The sequence below is a fragment of the Phalaenopsis equestris genome, unplaced genomic scaffold, assembly GCF_001263595.1.
Source record: "Phalaenopsis equestris unplaced genomic scaffold, ASM126359v1 Scaffold000002, whole genome shotgun sequence".
Taxonomy (NCBI): Eukaryota; Viridiplantae; Streptophyta; class Magnoliopsida; order Asparagales; family Orchidaceae; genus Phalaenopsis; species Phalaenopsis equestris.
Genome location: NW_018164444.1, coordinates 5,852,853 through 5,871,225, shown reverse-complemented (window position 1 = coordinate 5,871,225; position 18,373 = coordinate 5,852,853). Strand labels below are relative to the sequence as shown.

Here is an 18,373-nt window from a genome sequence, read left to right as displayed (position 1 = left end):
TGTATATATATATATATATAGACACACACACATGCATGCATGCATACATACATTCACACACACACACATGCATACATACATACATACACACACATATACACACACATGCATGCATGCATGCATGCATGCATACATTTCTGTGTTATTCAAGTGTTATTGTGTGTTATTCACTTTTTATTGTGTCAGTGTGTGTGTGTATGTGTGTGTGTGTATGTGTGTGTATGTATGCATGTATAGACATATATATATAGATATATATGTATGTATGTATAAACATACATACATACATATACATACACACACACATACATAAATACACACACATTGATGTTATAATAACACAATAACACATGAATAACGCGCAATAACACATTAATAATATAAGGGAAAATATTCCCCATATTATTGTGCCGTTTTTTTTTACTCTATCACACAAGATGTGGTGACGTGATTTGATTAGCTAAGTAAGTTTAGTTTTTAAATGCGTGCTAGTACTGATTTAATATTTTTTCGGGACCGGGACGGGGACTTCTCTTGCATATACAAAGATTATATATATAAAATGTTGAGATGGAAGAGATTTATTATTAGTATTTTTATTTTGTTGATAAGGATATCAGCCTGGGACCGGGACGGGGACTTCCCTTTCATCCGGCATCCTCTTTTCACAACTTTCATTCCCTAATCTCCACAGTTTCGGTTTGTCGCTCGAGCAGCCTCTCTATCTGAGAGAGCCGAGCTTTATCTTCCTCCATTCTCAGGTGATTCTTTTCTACTGTTATAAGCCCCAATTGCTGCATAAACATTTCATGAAACGAACCCTAACACCTACATTCCAAATCCCTAGAATTCAAAAACTGATATTATTCTGCTTCATCCGTGCTGATTGCGGAATCCAAAGGCATTATTTGTGAAAAGCACCTCTTGTTCTGCAAAACCTTGTTGCAACTTCAGTTTGTTACTACTCTCCTATGTTGCTAGTTGCTACAATTTCTTATGATATTTATTTTCGTTAATTTTGCTACCATTATATTGTAGGCTAGCTTGGCCTTGTATGGGAGAGATTTGTAGGACCTAGCAATTGTAGTTTTGAATGAAGGCTTTTCGTATGGAGGATGGAAGTGTCTACCATGAGAGACAGAGATTGCAGTTCTGTCTGTTGCATGCGCTCAATAATCTTCTCCAGGTAATCATCCATAGATGAAGTTCATAGCTGCATCTATTTCTGGCATGAATTTTTCTGATCAATATATATGCTCCAAGTTACAGTGTCCTTACTAAGAAAATTTTACTCCACTTATTGTTTTGGATAATTTTAAATCTGCATCAAATATTTTTTGAAAATCATGAAAAGCACTACTCTTGTTGTTATTGTCGAAATTGCATTATATACTAGCTCTTTGTTTCATCAATTTTTTTTCTTAAATCATGAAAAGCTCCATAAAAGTTGTTATTGCCAAAATTGAGTTATATACTAGCACTTAGTGAACAACCAAAATGTTGATTTTCGCCTTTCACTTGAAATATTTAAGGTGGGGTGACTAGATGGGGAATTGCTTTAGGGTGTGTTAAGAATATAGCATAAAGGCTTAAATTTAAATTTTATAAAATCGCAGTTCAGCTGCTAGCAATGCTATATGGATTTGATAAATCATTCATATCTAAGTTGAGTGTGACAAAAAAGAGAATGTTAAAGTGGATGCATGGAAAAATTGTAAAAGTTAAATTAAGAAATATTCATATTGGAGTAAATGTAAGAGTGACATCAACTTAATATAAGATAATTACAAATATATGTAAGTCATTTGTACACATGCACTGAAGGATAAATAATATGCTTGTTAAACTAGTTGATGAAATTATTGTCAGGGGATTAAGAAGAAAAATGAGTGGACCTAAGCTTACATAAATAAAAGTTGCTCAAAATGATTTATAAATCATATTTTCAACATTGCTAGAGGAGGAAAACTTGTGAGTCTTTAGGTATACAAGTACAAAAGAGTAAACACATAAATGGGAATTATATCCTCATTAATATGACTTTAAAACATATATTTTGATAAGTACCAATTTAGTATAGTTATCTACCGTTGCTTCAACTCTCTTCTTCAATTTTGGGCATATAGTGCCTCTAGTTTTTTACAAAAATAAGAGAAAGATAGATGATATTGAGCTTTGGCTAGGATATATGCGACTTTATCAAAATTTGTTTTATGAGGAGTATTAATTTTTTTTTTAGCTAGAACATCATTTCGAATGAAGTGACAATCTACTTCAATATTCTTTGTGATTGCTAATGCAAATCTTATTATGATTATCCTTAAATAATGTCATAGATTGAGTGATTGAAACATTGAATTCTCCTAGAATTTTCTCATCATTTCACCTGTAGAAGGCATCATAGCTCTATCTTGCTTCAAACCTCAATTTTGCCTCGAATAAAGACACAATATTTTGAGGTTTACTTTTTTCTTCTATTGAGCCAACATAATCAACATGAGAGTATACTTTAACATTTCTATTTTGCATAAATTGACTTCTTATTTCAACTGTGAATGTGATATTTGGTCGGGTTATCATTAGTATTTCAACTTCCTATTTATCTTTGATAACAAATGTTACCTTCAGAGATTCATTAAGATTCGTTCTTCCTTGCTAGCCTTTGGAGAATCAATAGGAGTGTTATTAGGCTTGCAACTTAAAAGCTCGTTCTTTTCTAGAAACTCAATTGTATATTTCATTTAAGACATGAAAACATCTTATTTGTTATATGTGAATTGGATCTCCAAAAAATATTTTTGGTGGCCCAAACCTTTTCTTTGAAAAGATTTTGTAGATAGTTTTTATTTAAATTTTTTTTTCATGACTTCCGATATGTAAAATAATATCTACAGTTGTAGTTAAGATAACAAAGCTTGATGAAGTAGGCAAAGCAAAGGAGTGATAGCAAGTGTTGCTTCAGAGACTAGTCTTGGACAAAACTTAACAAATTTGCTAAACCGTGCTCGAGGAGTATGTTTTAGATGTGGACCACTTCTTTGTGTTTACATGCTTTAGTTTCCCTTAAAGTATATACCTTAGTAATTATTCTATATTCATGTGTTCAGTGAGATTGTCATACAAGAGGACATTATTCAAACCTATTTACAGGTGGGAACAGTCCTGATTATTGTTGTTAAACAACAGAAGATGAATAGAGTTGAGTTTGGCAACTGGTGAGGTTTCAAGATATCCAATCCCCTAAACTTCAGCGAACCCTTTGGCAAGTAAACTAGTCTTGTAGCGATCAGTAGTATGAGCAAGATGAAATATTATATTATAAACCAAACAATAGATGACTTACTTAATCCCATGAGGAGAGGGAACAAGATTCATGTATATCTATCTAGTAGGAGGTGCATTTCATTATTCATTACTTATTTTCACCAATTATTCTGTAGGACTTTCTGGTATGTTCTGGGCATAGAAACAAAGGATAAAAACGAGTCAAAATGTCAAAATAGGTAGAAAGATGATCAACAATCATATAAGATTGGATGGGCTGATAAGTGATGGAACCTTTTTTTTCTTTGAAGAGTAATAAACAATTAAAGATGAAAAAATTCATCAATACTTGGATAGTTGTTCGCTTCTAACAAAGTTGGTGGAAGTAATGTTGTTGTAGGAGGGCAAGTTCATCATGTATATACTTAAGGGTGGAGATGAGGGATGGGAAGCTATAGGAGGAATATGAATAAGAGAAGAGGATGGCATAATGAAAGATGGAAAAGAAAATATAGATAGATTTCAAGGAAAAAGCCGTGGTAATATGTTCAAAAAATTGGTAGCCTTTTTTAATATAAGTAAACCACAAAATGATACAGCAAATAGCCTCAATGATGAGTTTGCTAGGTCGAAAAATGGAGCAAATCGAAGACACTCAAAATCCCTGGAGTAAGATATGAGTTTTTTGGGATGCAGATGGCGATATCATTTCCAAAACATTGAAGTTAAAACTGCATCCTCATCAAAAAGGTTGAGGAATCAAAGTTTGGGCAACGTCAAGCAAATGGTGAAGTTTGTATTCAACAACATTCTTTTGGTGAGATGTATAGGGATGTAATATTCGATGAAGAATACCATTATCAATACAGAAGGAACGAATTGTGTTTGTGTGATCTCTGGAGTTTATAAATGTAAAGAGTTTTAATTAAGGCTGAGAAATGAGCTTGTATTTGTTACGTAAAGTTTTGAATTCATGACAACTTCACCATCAAATTCACCTCTTAAACGGTCATATAGATCCAACCAAACATCTGCTTTAAGGCAGTCTTCACTGTAACATTCTTTCCATGTATTTAACTAACTTTGCTTCACTTCTTTATCTTTAGGAAAACTGAATTCATAGCAAATTTGAGGGTTTAATTAAAAAGCCAATTGTCTATATTGGTTAATAAATCTTATTCGTTGATTTATTGTCAATTTGCTTTCAGATATTGGCATAATTCTCTTAATTATTTAAGTAGTTAGAAGCAATCTTTTATTTTTTCAAATTTTTCACTTCGTAAATATAACTCATTTATAGCCCTTTTTTTTAATCATTTTCACTCGAAACACTTATGAAAGGAATGACACTCATGCTGTATACACGATGACCACAAAGATATGGATCAGGCATTATAGTGGCTCTAAATTTTATTCCTTCTAGCCATTTAGCCAATTTACTAGAACACCAAACTCCAAGGAAAACATAGATATAAGGATTAAACACTTTTTTGGATTAGAAGTATGGTGGAAAATTGTAAGCGTTAATTGTATTAACTTAAGATCTAATTTTACAATTTTAAATGAACACAATTAAAAAAATTGTAGTTCTGGTTGACACAAATATTATATAGATTGGGTATTAGTCTAGTATTTTTTACCCACATAATTAATGGTTTGGGTTCATGTTTTGGTAGATTCGGGTCAACTTAAACCCGAGTCATTAAACAAAACTTAATAGAACTTGGCGTATTTATACATATTCTGGTCATTTTCAACTTGGGTTATCCAAAACCAAAGAAAAACATATAAAATAATAAGGTCAAACAGGTCATGTTCAACTTGACCCAAACCCATATAATAACTTAGACGAGTTGTGTTCTGGTTGATTCAGTTTGACTCTAGTTTTTCAACCCGTATAATAAATGATTTTGGTTTGGGTTAAGCATATTCTGTTTGACTGTATTTTGGGTCTAATTCAAACCTTGTCTCTTGAACTGACTTGAATTGATACACCTAGCAAGGGTGCTTTAGTGAATCTTTAATTTTCCAACATCTCCTAATATGGATCCATTATCTCTCATGATTTGTTCAACGTTTTTTTCTCCTACTACTTCAATCACTTGTATCGAAATAATGGAATTATAATTCAACATTTTTAACAGCATCAAATGCAGCCATAGATCTTAAGAATAATGTACTGGTAGGGTTATCAACAAGGAATTTAGTCAGCGTTTTCCCTTTTTCTTTCTATCCAACTTTGTGTTTCCAAGCCTTTTATACTCTTCTAACTTCCGACTAATTTTTGCAATGTTGTCCTTGAGAATCCAAGTTCGTAACTCATGTAATGTACAAGGAACAAAACTAGATTCATAGCTAGCAACAATATTGGTCATTGATTGATAAAAGGGTCACTAGAGGCATTCATGGATAGTTATTGAGTAGAAAAATCAACAAATTGCTTTGCGTAATAATCATATAATTTGTACAATTGGAAATTAACTTGCAATTATTTTATATAAATGAACATTTTCAATGCATTAAGCTTCTCATTAAAATTAGATACTACAAACATGCCCAATATGAAGAATTTTTACTAACATGGGTATAAAAGTTCAATTTAATCATAACAAATTTACTCTCTATATTAGAGATTTAGTTATCTCCTCACAAATATTGGATTCTCCTCAGAGCAGCTCCATATTTTTGTTTTTTCAAAGCTTTGTTCTTTTGTAAACTGCCAGATAAACAATAATTTCTTCAAGCTATAACAATTCCTTATTCAGCAAGACAATTTTAACTCCAAATAACCTCAAAATAACATTTTTTTCCTCCTAAAAAAAATTGAGTCAAAAAATCAACTAATTGGTTTGCATAATAATTACATAATCTGTACAATTGGAAATTGGCATGCAATTTTTTATATAAATGTACATTTTCAGTGCATTATGCTTCTCATTGAAATTAGATACTACAAAAATGCCCAATTATGAAGAAGTTTTACTAACATGGACATAAAAGTTCAATTTAATCATAGTAAAATTACTCCCGATGTTAGAATAGAACCCAAGATGTTTTCTTATTGATGCAAAGGAAATAAAAAAAAATAGAATAAAAGGAAAAAGTAAAGTAAATAAAAGCAATTAATATAGAAATCAGAATATTAATATTCTAATATTTTAATAACCTCCTCAAGTTGAAACATAGATGTCAGTCATGTTCAACTTGGATTTGAAATCATGGAACAGTGGCCTAGGAAGATTTTATGTGAGAATATTTGTCAATTGGTCATTAGATGACATAAACGGAACACAAATTTCCCCGGACTCGAGTTTTTTCTTAATGAAGTGACAATCATTCTTAATATGCTTGGTGTGATGCTAATGACAGCCTTGTTATTACAGAAATGTGGCGGAGCGGAGACTGTCATACGTGGTTCTTAGAGTATGATGCGTAACTAGAGAGCTTCAGAAATTCCTAGGGACATACTAAAATTTGGCTTCCGAACTGCTCTGAGCAATTACAGACTCTTTGCTTTTTCACATGATCGGGTTTGCCATCCCGAGGTAGATCACTGACCATGGATGGACCCGACCCAATATGCGTCTGTATAAACTACAATAGAATGAGAGGTGTGGCAAGAAGAAAACAAACTTGAGCCTGGTATGTCTTTTAAATAGTAGAGAATCTGGTTAGGGCTGCCAAAATGGCTCGTTGTTAATAAGCTCGTGTTTTGCTCGTTCGTTAAGTTAACGAGTCGAACACGAACAAAACAAACAAAGATTTTTTCGTTCGTGTTCGACTCATTTTGACTCAAAATACTACTCAATATATATATATATATATATTATAGATCATGTCGCCGTTCCGCTCTGTTAGGGTTTCGCCCCATGGCGAACCCTAGTGTCTTTCAACTTCTGGATTTACCGACGTCGTTTGCTTTCATTTGCGTTGTCTCGCGTTTGTGTTCGCGTTTCGTCTAGCGACAGTGCTGCGGTCGTCTTCATGCCTGCGTCTTGTCTGTGACAGGGCCGCTCGACAGCTTCTGCCTGCGTCTCGTCTGCGACAGAGCCGCTCGACACCTTCCTGCTCTGCTGCGTCTCGTCTGCTACAAAGCCGCTCAACCGCTCGATACCTTCCTGCTTCTGCCTTGTCTCCTCTGCGACAGAGCTGCCCAGTCTTCTTGGCTCTGCCTCTGCCGTCTGCGACAAAGCCGTTCGACACTTGTGCAACTTCTCACTGTGCTGCAGGTTGGCACTGGCTGCGGTAATGGCCTAGGGCTTTCCTACGCTGGCGATAACCCCGCCAAACCCTCATATGCTACAGTGGTTCACAAACGCAGCTCCGTTTTTCACCTCATAGATAGTGCAGTATTTTCGCAGATTTACCATGATTCTGTTGTAGGAAATGGCGATTGCAATCTCATAAAAAAAATAGAGAAAAAGGCGGGCAAACCAGCAATTTTCTTTTTTGACGCTGAAATTTTAACTCGTGCAGGAAAATACAAATTGACACTAGTTAGAAAGTTCCAATTAGGTTGCCCTAAGATAGAGATCATCAGAAAAGTTTTTGAAGATTTCAAACTGGTTGGGGACTAACAGATGGGTAATTTCGACAGAAGGCATGTTATGATACAGTTTACTCGATGATTTTCTCAAAGAAATTCATCACAATTGAGGGCAAACATACGAAATTGCTTAAATGGACCCCCAATTTTGATCTCAATCAAGAACCCCCAATTGCACCTACCTGATTTTCATTACCTGAACTCAAGCTTCATTTCTTTGACCTACCTGTCTTATATGTAATTGGGACTATCCTTAAAAAACCTTTGTAGGTAGACTTACCTACAGTTCATTTGCAAGGATTTTGATTGAACGAAATATTAAACTACCAGATGTAGAAGAAGTCTGGACTTGGATATGCTCACAATTGTTATTGGCAAAAAATCATTATGGAACAAAAACCAGACTACTGCAAGCATTGCAGATGTTTGGACACCCACAAGAGAAGTGTTTCAGATTGCACCCACAGTTGAGAACCAATAGTCAAAAGCAGAAACATACTATTAGTGCACCTCATGTGCCTGAACGTGCTCCCAGCAAACCTGATGACAGTCAACCTGAGGAAGAAATCACCACGAGACAGAAGTTGGTATCTGTCTTTGGGATCCCTTCTCCAGACAATTCTAGAACGAATAATGTTCAAACTGAAAATTAAGATAGTCCCGCAGCTCATATTCAGGAAGCATCAGGTGCAGAGGTAACAACTCACACTTCACATACACTGGAACCTATCGCGGGGGCAACGACCGTCTTTTCTCCTACTGCGGTGCTAACATCAAATCAGATCGAGGATCACATGATCCAGTCTTCAGATGAAGAATGACAGGTTTACACTTTTCGGTGGAAGAATGCTGGGGGCTCACTTCAACTTGGAAACTTAATGGATGATACTTTGGTGACTTGGTGACTCCTGACAAAGACACCTCCTGACAAAGACACGACTCTTCAAAGTTTTTTATCTGGGTCCGCTCCTAAAACTAGAGTAAGAGGCAGGAATAAACTGGCTCATCCCTAGCTACTTGTTTACTGCATGTTTTAAATTTGTTTTACATTTTTTTGAGTCTATCTGTATCTTTTTGTGGGGGTATTACTGTACCTATATCGTATGGTAGAGTGTCTCTTTTGGGCTTTTCTCATACAACTTTTATGTATCCTTTTCTATTTAAATACAATCAGCTTTTAAATACAAACAGCGCTTGGGCTTTTCATATATATATATATATATATATATTAAAATGTAAATCGACATTTGACAAAGACCCAAATATCGATTTCTAATGCGTTTTTTGGCTCCATGATGAGAGTCCGCGCCATGTGCCTAAAATTCCAGAGCCACCGTGCTACGGTAGGATCAAACTCTTGACCTGAGGGCAATATTACCATATATATATATATGTATGTATGTATTGATGAGTAGTATTTTTTTAAAAATTTAATTGACTACAAGACCACAAAGATTTATAATCAATTAAAAGTATTAATTAAAAAAGTAGAATAAAAATTATTAAATTAGATTCTAATGATTTTTTAGTATAAACAATAATCTTTAAATTTTGCTCCAACCCTTAACATGTTAGGGTTACGTGATTAGGGTTGTCAAAACGACTCTTTGTTCGTGAACAGACGTATTCGACTCTTTAAACAAACGAGCCAAACACGAACACATTTTTTGAGTTCGAAATATAAACGAACCGAACATGAGCTATGTCTGGGCTCGCTCATGTTCGGCTCGTTTACACCCCTAAATCCGGTGTACAACTTGGAGGTGGTTCTCATAGGGATCATGCATGGATTGACTGATAGTACCAATTGTATGACATGTGTTGGGCGTGTATGGGCAAAGTAGATGAGTTCCCCACAATACGCTGATAGCGAGTCTTGTTTACAGGAATAACATAGGAACATCAAGAAGTTTTTCATTTGGATCCATCCGAATAGTCATTGGTTTGTACAGAAGAAGATTGTTCTCTATCAAAAGATCAATCACATATTTTCGTTGAGACAGACAAATACTTTGAGATGACCGAGCAACTTCCATGCATAAGAAGTACCAAAGGGATCCCAAGTCCTTCATTTCAAAGGAAGCAATAAGAATGTCTTTCAAATACTCTAATGCTGGTAGATCATTACCTGTGAGAACAATATCGTCAACATGGACAATAAGGATAACTATATGGTCGTTGGAGGAATGCCAGAAGAAGAGAGTGTGGTTTGATTGTGCCTGAGTAAATCCATGGCCTACCACCACCTTTGTGAATTTCCTATATCGTGCCCGTGTTGATTGCTTCAATCCATATAGAGATTTTCGCAGTCTACATACTTGCCCTTGGAAGACAATGGGAGTCAAAACTGGAGAAAGAGTGATAAACCTCCTCGGTAAGATCGTCATTCAGGAACACATTCTTGACATCAAGCTGGAATAACAATTCAAATTCACTGCAAAGGATGAGAAGACCCGAATGGTGTTTAATTTAGCAATCGGAGCAAATATCTCCTCGTAGTCAATTCCGTAGGTCTGTGAGTACACTTTGGCGGTCATCTGTGTCTTGTTACGTTCAAAGGATCCATCAGATTTAAACTTGATGCTAAAAATCCATCGACATCCCACCGTTTTCTTGCCCCTTAGAAGATTAACAATGTCCCGAGTATGGTTCCGTTGAAGGTCATTCACCTCCTCTATGACAACAGCTTTTCAGGCTGGATCTGCTAAGGAAACCTCAATAGTAGATGGAAGCTGATGATTGGTCAGAGCCATAACAAATGCTGTGTAGGTTGGTGATAATCTGCGAAAAGAGACATAGTTTGCCTTGTGATAAGAGTCTATCTGATTATGTACCTTACTAGAGGAACTAACTTCCTCATTTGGAATAGGAGCAGTGTTGGGGATGTTGTTCGGGGGATTTAGGGTCCAGTTTGCTCTAAGAGTAGGTGCTTCAGAATGAGTGCGTCGAGTATAGACGCGGAGAGTGGGAGGATGTACTAGTAGAACCAAAGGGATATAGGGCTCCTTATTGGTAGGTGACGAGGGGGGAACATCCACAAGGTTAGGGTGAGGAACAGTGTCCAAGAACTCTAGCTCCCTCTCATTGGAGGCCGAGTGAGAAAAGTAGTAAACACTTTCAAAACAGGAGACACTAACACTCACATAAAGCTTATTTGTGGTAGGGTTAAGGCGCCGATACTCTTTTGGCGGCAAAATATCTGAGGAAAACACATTTTATTAACTCGGGATCAAGTTTACGTCGAGTTGGGGTTGTGTTCTGAACAAAGGCCGTGTGTCAAAAAATTTTGGGATCTAAGGTGAAGACTTGATTGTTAGGAAAACACGATCTCAAGATGGCTAAAGGGGTGTGAAAGTTATGAATTTTTTAGGGAACTTTATTGATAAGATAAGTGGCGATAAGAATGAGATCATTCCAGAAACACTTTGAGATATTAAAGTGAAACATAATGGAACGAGTGACGTCGATGAGATGTTGGTTTTTTTATCTCGGCTATTCCATTTTGTTGAAGAGTGTTGGTAGACGAACTATGATGAATGATGCCCTTACCAAGAATTTTCTTAATATAGAGTTAAAAAATTAATGACTAATGTCAATCCAAATGACTTGAATAAGAGCTTTGAATTGGGTCAAAATGAAGGTGTGTAAATTTTTGAAAGTGACAACAACTTTAAATTTATCTTTTAAAATATAGACTCATTTGAGTGTGGTCATCAATCATGGTGAGGAACCACCATTTATTGATGTAGCTAGGAGTGGGATAAGATCCCCATAATTCACCGTGAATAAGAGAGAAATGAGCGGAAAATGTATAATTGTGGGGTGGGTAAAAAACCCAATGATGTTTAGCTAGCTGACAGATTTTGCATTTGAAATTAGAAGAAATTTTATTAGTAAACATCAATGGATACAATTGTTTTAGATACTGAAAACTAGAATAACCCAAATGACAGTGGAACAACATAATGGGACATTCAGTGGACCAAGATAAATTGCAATTACTGAGTGGAGTATCATTGTTCTCCGTGCTTTTTTCTTGAAAGAAGTAGAGCCCGCCTATCCGCTTGGTAGTTTCAATCATCGTCCCCCCGAACGACGATCTTGAAAGAAACAAACATCAGAGGAAAAATGAGCAACACAATCAATGTCATATGTCAACTTACTGATAGATAAAATGTTACACTTCAGCAGAGGTACATGTAACACAGATTTTAGAGTTAAATCTGTTGTTAAAAAAATAAACCCTTTATTAACAATGGAACTTTGGTACCCGTCAGCAATTTTAATAGTCTTGAGAGCTTCTAGTTATGCGGTCTGTTGCACCTGAATCGAAAGAAGTAAGTGTTATAGGATTGGTACTTTGATGAATGTTGGAGGTCTATGAGCCGGAAATAGTGGACTGGATTCAAACAGCTTGATTAAGTGCTTCATTTGACTTTAAGAGAATTAAAGGATTCCATATTGTTCTTGGTAGAGGCCGGCTATACTGTGTTGGATTTAAAAGCTGCAGCGAGAACCTTGGCAGTGCAAGATTTGGTCGAAGGTTTATATGCAAATTTCCCGTAAAGTTTCCAACATTTATCACGAGTGTGGATGGATTTGTGACATTAATCACAAGTGGGGTGACCAACTCGAGATTGAGCACTATTTGAGGCCATGGGGGGATGCTTCGACATATGGAGTGGACGCACCAAGCATGACAAGTCTGCGGCTCTCTTCGCGGCGAATCTCAGTGAAAGCAGTGTGAGTACAAGGAAGAGGATCTCGACCAAGGATATGGCCCCAGACTTCATCAAAAGCTTTGTTGAGGCTTGTTAAAAATTGGAACATGCGGTCCTTATCGACGATTTTCTGGAAGAGAGATCAGTCAGCCGTAGATTCCCAAATGTAGACATAATACATGTTGCATTCCATCCATAATGCAACTAGATCATTGTAATACTGGGTCGCGACCCTCGATACTTTTTTGCCTCACATATTTTCTTAAATACATCATAGAGTTGGCTGAAATTCTCTACACCTTAGTAGGTATCACGGACTGCCGTTCAGATTGTACTAGCGGAAGAAAAGAACATATATGATCGACAAATAGAAGTATCCACGGAGTTGATCAACCACAACATGACCATGAAATTCTCCACTTTGTATGCTCCATATGTTTAGAGGTTCACAAATCACATCAGTGAGATGACCGAATTTTCTACTTCCTTTGATGAATAAGGACCCAGATTGTGACCATTGGAGAAGTTATGTAATCAAGAAGTTCATGTTGTTTTGTTGTTCTTCGATCTTAAGAGGAATGGAGGTTGGAATTGACCCTCCGGTGGAATCAAGAACATCTTCTGATGACGACTTAATGTTGGGGGAATCTGTTGTGACTCCGATTGAGCCAAATGAGATGTTAGGTTGTCGAGATATCGTATAGTTCTGGTTGCTTGTAGGAATATTGCCAGTATCTGAGTTGGAAAGTTGATTTGATTGGAATATAAGCCACAGAACTCTACTACTCCGGTTCTTCTTCAACTCTTCATACTTGCTATTTCAACTTGTAGTTCATCAGATTTCTATTACTGGAATAGCAGGAAGAGTCGGATTTGCCTCTGATCTGCATGAGCCTGCTTCACAGGATGGAAGACAACTACACTGGATATTCCATGACTGGTATCCACGGGGGCAGCAGATTTCTGTTTATGGGAGTGGCTGGGAGAAGAACCGACAAGGTTAAAATTACGAAACACATAAGAGAATGAATGGCTCTAGGGAAAAAATCAGAAATAAATCATGCAGGGAAAAGCTGCAGGAAGAGCTGACAGCTAGGGTTAGATTCTTGACTTTGATATCATGTTAGAATATAATCTAAGATGTTTTCTTATTGATGCAAGGAGAGGTATAAATACTCGTTACAGGATCTACTAGTAAGGAAACAAATAAAAATAGAATAAAGTGAAAAATGAAAGTAAATAAAAGTAAGTCAAAGCAATTAATACAGAAATCTGAATATTAATATTATATTATTCTAATACTCTATATTAGATATTTAGTTATCTTATCACAAATATTGGATTATCCTCAGAACAGCTCCATATTTTTATTGTTTCAAAGCTTTGTTCTTTTGTAAACAGCCAGATAAACAATAATTCCTTAAAGTTATAACCTTTCCTTATTCAGCAACACAATTTTAACTCAAAATAACCTCAAAATAACATTTTTTTTCCTCCTCAAAAGTTTCTCTTTATTCAAGCTTTAAAACCTACAACTCGAAGCCAAACTCAATTTGTCAAAAGAAAAGCAATAAAATCAGATTTATCAGAGTTTCCCAAGCCTCCCCCTCTTCTTTTTGTTCTCTCTTTTGGCCAAACCCTACCCAAGCTATTGTTTGCTCTTTTTTGCTAACTGATTACGAGAATAAGAATACTGAGAATTCTTGATCCTCAGTGTGTTAGGCATATATATTAATATTAGTAATACTGAATAGCTTAGCCCAGAAACCATCATAACCGTCCCTTTCTAATTCCTCCATTGCTTGCTTTTGTGAATGGAAAATAAAAATATCTACTGTGCGTTAATAATGTTCGCTACAGTAATATTATTTTGTTGAATAGTAATTCTAATAAAACATGGGACAATAAGTTATCAAGGAATTAATTTATAATTGCTAATATAGCAATATTACCATATAGATCTATATTTTAAATTGATAATTTCAAAGAATAAAATTTTATGAAATTACCTTTGTTCAGTTTCAGCATGTGCAAATTTTCATTATGTGCAAAATTTGGGTATGAATTTTTTGGCAATTTGATCTTATCCTTGTATTTTTTTGGGGTTGTAATATTTGATAACACAGGATTTTCAGCATATGATTATTGTGAACCAACCTCAGAAAAAAAAAATTTAAAGAATGTGAATAAAATTAGCAATGATTATCAGAAATTAGTTGAGCAAACTCAGTCAGAAAAGAGAGAAAATTATTATTGATGAAATATCTGGGACCTAGTTTGAGTCAAGAGAGTTTATAAGAAATTAATCACTCATGTCATATCATTCATCCAAGGAGTACCAGATGCATAATGATATGAATATTTTAATTCGGGATGTGAAAATGGATGTAGTTGAGTTTGTATCTAAACAAAAAATTGTCAATCTATTAATGTATTTTGTTCTAGGAGTTTTCAAATCCAGTCAAAAGGCATGATTACATATGAGTAACCTGACAAATTAATTAAGACCACTCATTGTTTGCCAATCAAGCAAACATATTTAGTTGAAAGCTAACACAATTCTTTGTGAAAAATTATTAGATTATAGGACATTCCAAAAGTGGTAGTATCAAACAAGAATAGCAGATTTACATCTAGATTGTGAAAGAGCATTCATGAAAATTTGAGAATAAACTTGCATCTCAGCGCTGCATTTTATCCACAAGTTGATGGCCAAATAGAAGGGACCATTCCAGTGATTGAAGCTATGTTGAGACTATATTTTTGAATTTTGGCAACAACTGAGAGCATCACATTCAAATGATATAATTTACTTATAACAAAGACGGCATCATATGTAAGGCTGTGAATGTAGCTCGAAAATCATTAATTGCTCGAAAAATGGATTCTAATTTTGGCTTGGATCGATATCAAATCGAAATAAACAAGTCGGGCTACGAGCCAAAATTTTGGATCAATTTTTTTTCAAGCCGACCCCAATTTTGGATCAAATTTTTTTCAAGCCGACCCTAGCTCGGCTTGAAATCGGATCGTTAATAGTTCTAGTGATGTTAGGGTTAGAAATTTAACTCAATGATCATTAATTGCTAAAAAAATGATTTAAATTTTGGCTCAGATCGAGATCTGATCAAAATAAATTAGTCGAGCTCGAGCTAAAATTTTGGATCGAAGTTTTTTTGAGCCGATTTTGAGCAGACTCACGCTTGGCTCAAAATCGAATCGTTAATTGTCCTAACCTTATGAGGCATTATATGTTAGAAAGTGAAAAACCCCATGAAGTTGATTTAAAGTTGGAGAAAGCAATTGACGGGACTAGACTTAATTAACAAGGCTATAGGAAAAAAAATAGATTCAGTACAAATGGAGTTAAAGATGCTCAACTCATTAAACAGAAATTTTATAAATCAAATCATAAAATAGTAGAGTTTAAAGTTAATGATTTTGTATTTTTCAAATTCCAACCCACGGTTAAATTCGGCCAAAGGGAGAAATTGAGTCCCAAATACATATACATTGAATATATAAGAAACAGTTGGTAAAATTGCCTATAGGTAAGCATTGCTAGCAGATATGTTAGATATATATGATGTTGTTCATGTATTTTGGCTACAAATGTGAATCAAAGAGTACCATAAAATAAAATTGAGGTGCAGATATATCTAACTTATATTGAAAAACCAATATATATATATATATATATTGAAATTTGAAGTTAACAAATTGAGAAACAAACAAATTCCCTATGTACAAAGCTTGAGAAATTTGAAGTTAACAAATTGAGAAACAAACAAATTCCCTATGTACAAAGCTTGAGAAATTTGAAGTTAACAAATTGAGAAACAAACAAATTCCCTATGAGATAAAGAGAGTATAAATCAGGAGAAAAAAATTGGAAAAGAATATATAAATAACACAAAAGTCCTCTCATCTGTTTTATTTAATATTAAGAAAGAGAATTCCAAAGAAGACATTCTAATGAGGACAGAATTAGACATCTAGTTACAAAGCTTCCATTTTTCTAATTAACTCATGTTATTGAATAATCATTGTGCTTTCAATACATGTGGATTTTCAACTTAAAGCATCGGCTGTAATATTTGTTTTTTTAGGTAATATTGTATTTTCAAATCATAATTTATAATCAACTCAAACCATCTTCTTTGCCTCAAGTTTTTTTTTCTTATATAAAGATATATTTTAACCCATGATTACTAGTGAATATTTCACATTTCCATCCATACAAATAATGCCTCCATTGACAGTTCATAAATACCTTTCAAAACATCGTGTCATTTTACATATTTTTGAAATAGAAATTTTAATTTACATTTCAAACATTAATCTTAGAATTTATATTATTGAAGGATATCGTGTCATCCATTGGCAACATTAAGCTCAACTTTTGCATATTAATATTCATCATAAATAGGCAACTCAGCCTCATTTCAAAATATTTGAGCGTTGCTTTTTCGCCTTTTTTAACATCCTTTTGCATACAATTCTTTGTATCCTATTCTTTTTATTTCTACTGGAAGTTGCAGGCTATACATTTTACAGAATCAACCTTTTAATGTGTTTCATTCTATTTTCTGATACAGAAAGAGGACTCTTTCTCTCGAGCTGAATTAGACTCAATTGCTGAAAAACTTGATCATGATGATCCTGACAAAGGAAGATGGACTCCACTTTCTGTAATTTTTAAAACTCACCATAACAAATTAACAGGAAATTATGATGTAAATGTTCTAATCTCAGCGCTCGAGACTCGGAACAAAAAGGTGGTTTGGCATGATCATCGCAATAGTTCAGCTTCGATTAACCTTTCTTCTGCAACTTTACTCGGTATTCTCCTTAACATCCCTGTGAGGCGATTCGCTGGACTTTGGCGAGGCCGGCATTGGGTTTCAATACGATGCATCGATGGAATTTGGTATAACTTGGACAGCGATCTTTCTTCGCCAAAGCCATTTCGAAATTTGGATGAGCTAACTGGATTCCTGGACCAAGCCATGGGTCAGGGTGGCGAAGTTCTGGTTATCTTTCATGACAAACTTTGAAAACCGTCTTCATGGTATTTGCATTTGCACTTTTAACTGATGGAATTTTGGGTTGAGTTTACGTGTCTAAAAAAGGTTGTAATTCCTGTTTGTTTTAGTTTTTCTTGGGGAAGCATTTTACGTCTGGGGCTTCTCATGCAAATTTGTGTTGGAATCGGGATTGTTAGGCAAATAATCAAAGCGAAAATCTGCATATGATTGTATGTTTCTTCAAAACCTTGTCGGTGCTTAGTTAGAGGCATGTAGCTGATGATATATTGACTTCTATATTTGATGTAAACTCTCTTTGATGTGTATATAAACTTTAACTTATAAATTATATTGCATTGTTGCTTAGTGTGAGTATCATAATCTTAAATTTAGGATAAGTTCTGCATATATTTTGAACTAAGTTATTTATGAAAAATATTATTTCATGATACGAGTAAGTTGTAGAGAAATTTAGTATATTTAAAGGTCATAATTGAAGTAAAGAAAAAACTATAAAACATGTAAAAAATTTAAATATTTTTAAGGTTAAAATTTTAAAATCTAAAATTTCGTTTATGCAACGCTGACATTGCTCCGTTAACGCCAAAGTTGTCGTTGATGTGATGACTTGATTTTTATTTTTAAAGGAGAATATGAAGAAGAATTTATAGAAATGTCTTAAAAAAAAATAGACAAATTTAAAAGAGAACTCACAAGATAAGGTGAGATGGGAGGGCTAAGTTTTAGGAGTAAGTGGATGAGATAACAAGTGGGGGAAATTTTTGTTTGGAAAATTTAGGGTCCGTTTGGGGCAG

At 34.8% G+C, this 18,373-nt stretch overlaps 1 protein-coding gene across 2 annotated transcripts; it reads left to right on the top strand.

Moving 5' to 3' along the window:
• The first annotated feature begins 608 nt into the window (after window positions 1-608).
• On the top strand, window positions 609-17,857 carry LOC110034410 (josephin-like protein). Of its 2 annotated transcripts, XM_020738678.1 has the most exons (4): window positions 609-761; window positions 848-953; window positions 1,039-1,186; window positions 17,130-17,857. In XM_020738678.1, the coding sequence occupies exons 3-4, from the start codon at window positions 1,094-1,096 to the stop codon at window positions 17,586-17,588; spliced, it is 552 nt and encodes a 183-aa protein (XP_020594337.1). In that variant the 5' UTR covers window positions 609-761; window positions 848-953; window positions 1,039-1,093; the 3' UTR covers window positions 17,589-17,857. The 2 variants fall into 2 exon arrangements, with proteins under 2 accessions (XP_020594337.1, XP_020594343.1); XM_020738684.1 differs by lacking the exon at window positions 848-953.
• The last annotated feature ends 516 nt before the right edge of the window (window positions 17,858-18,373 follow it).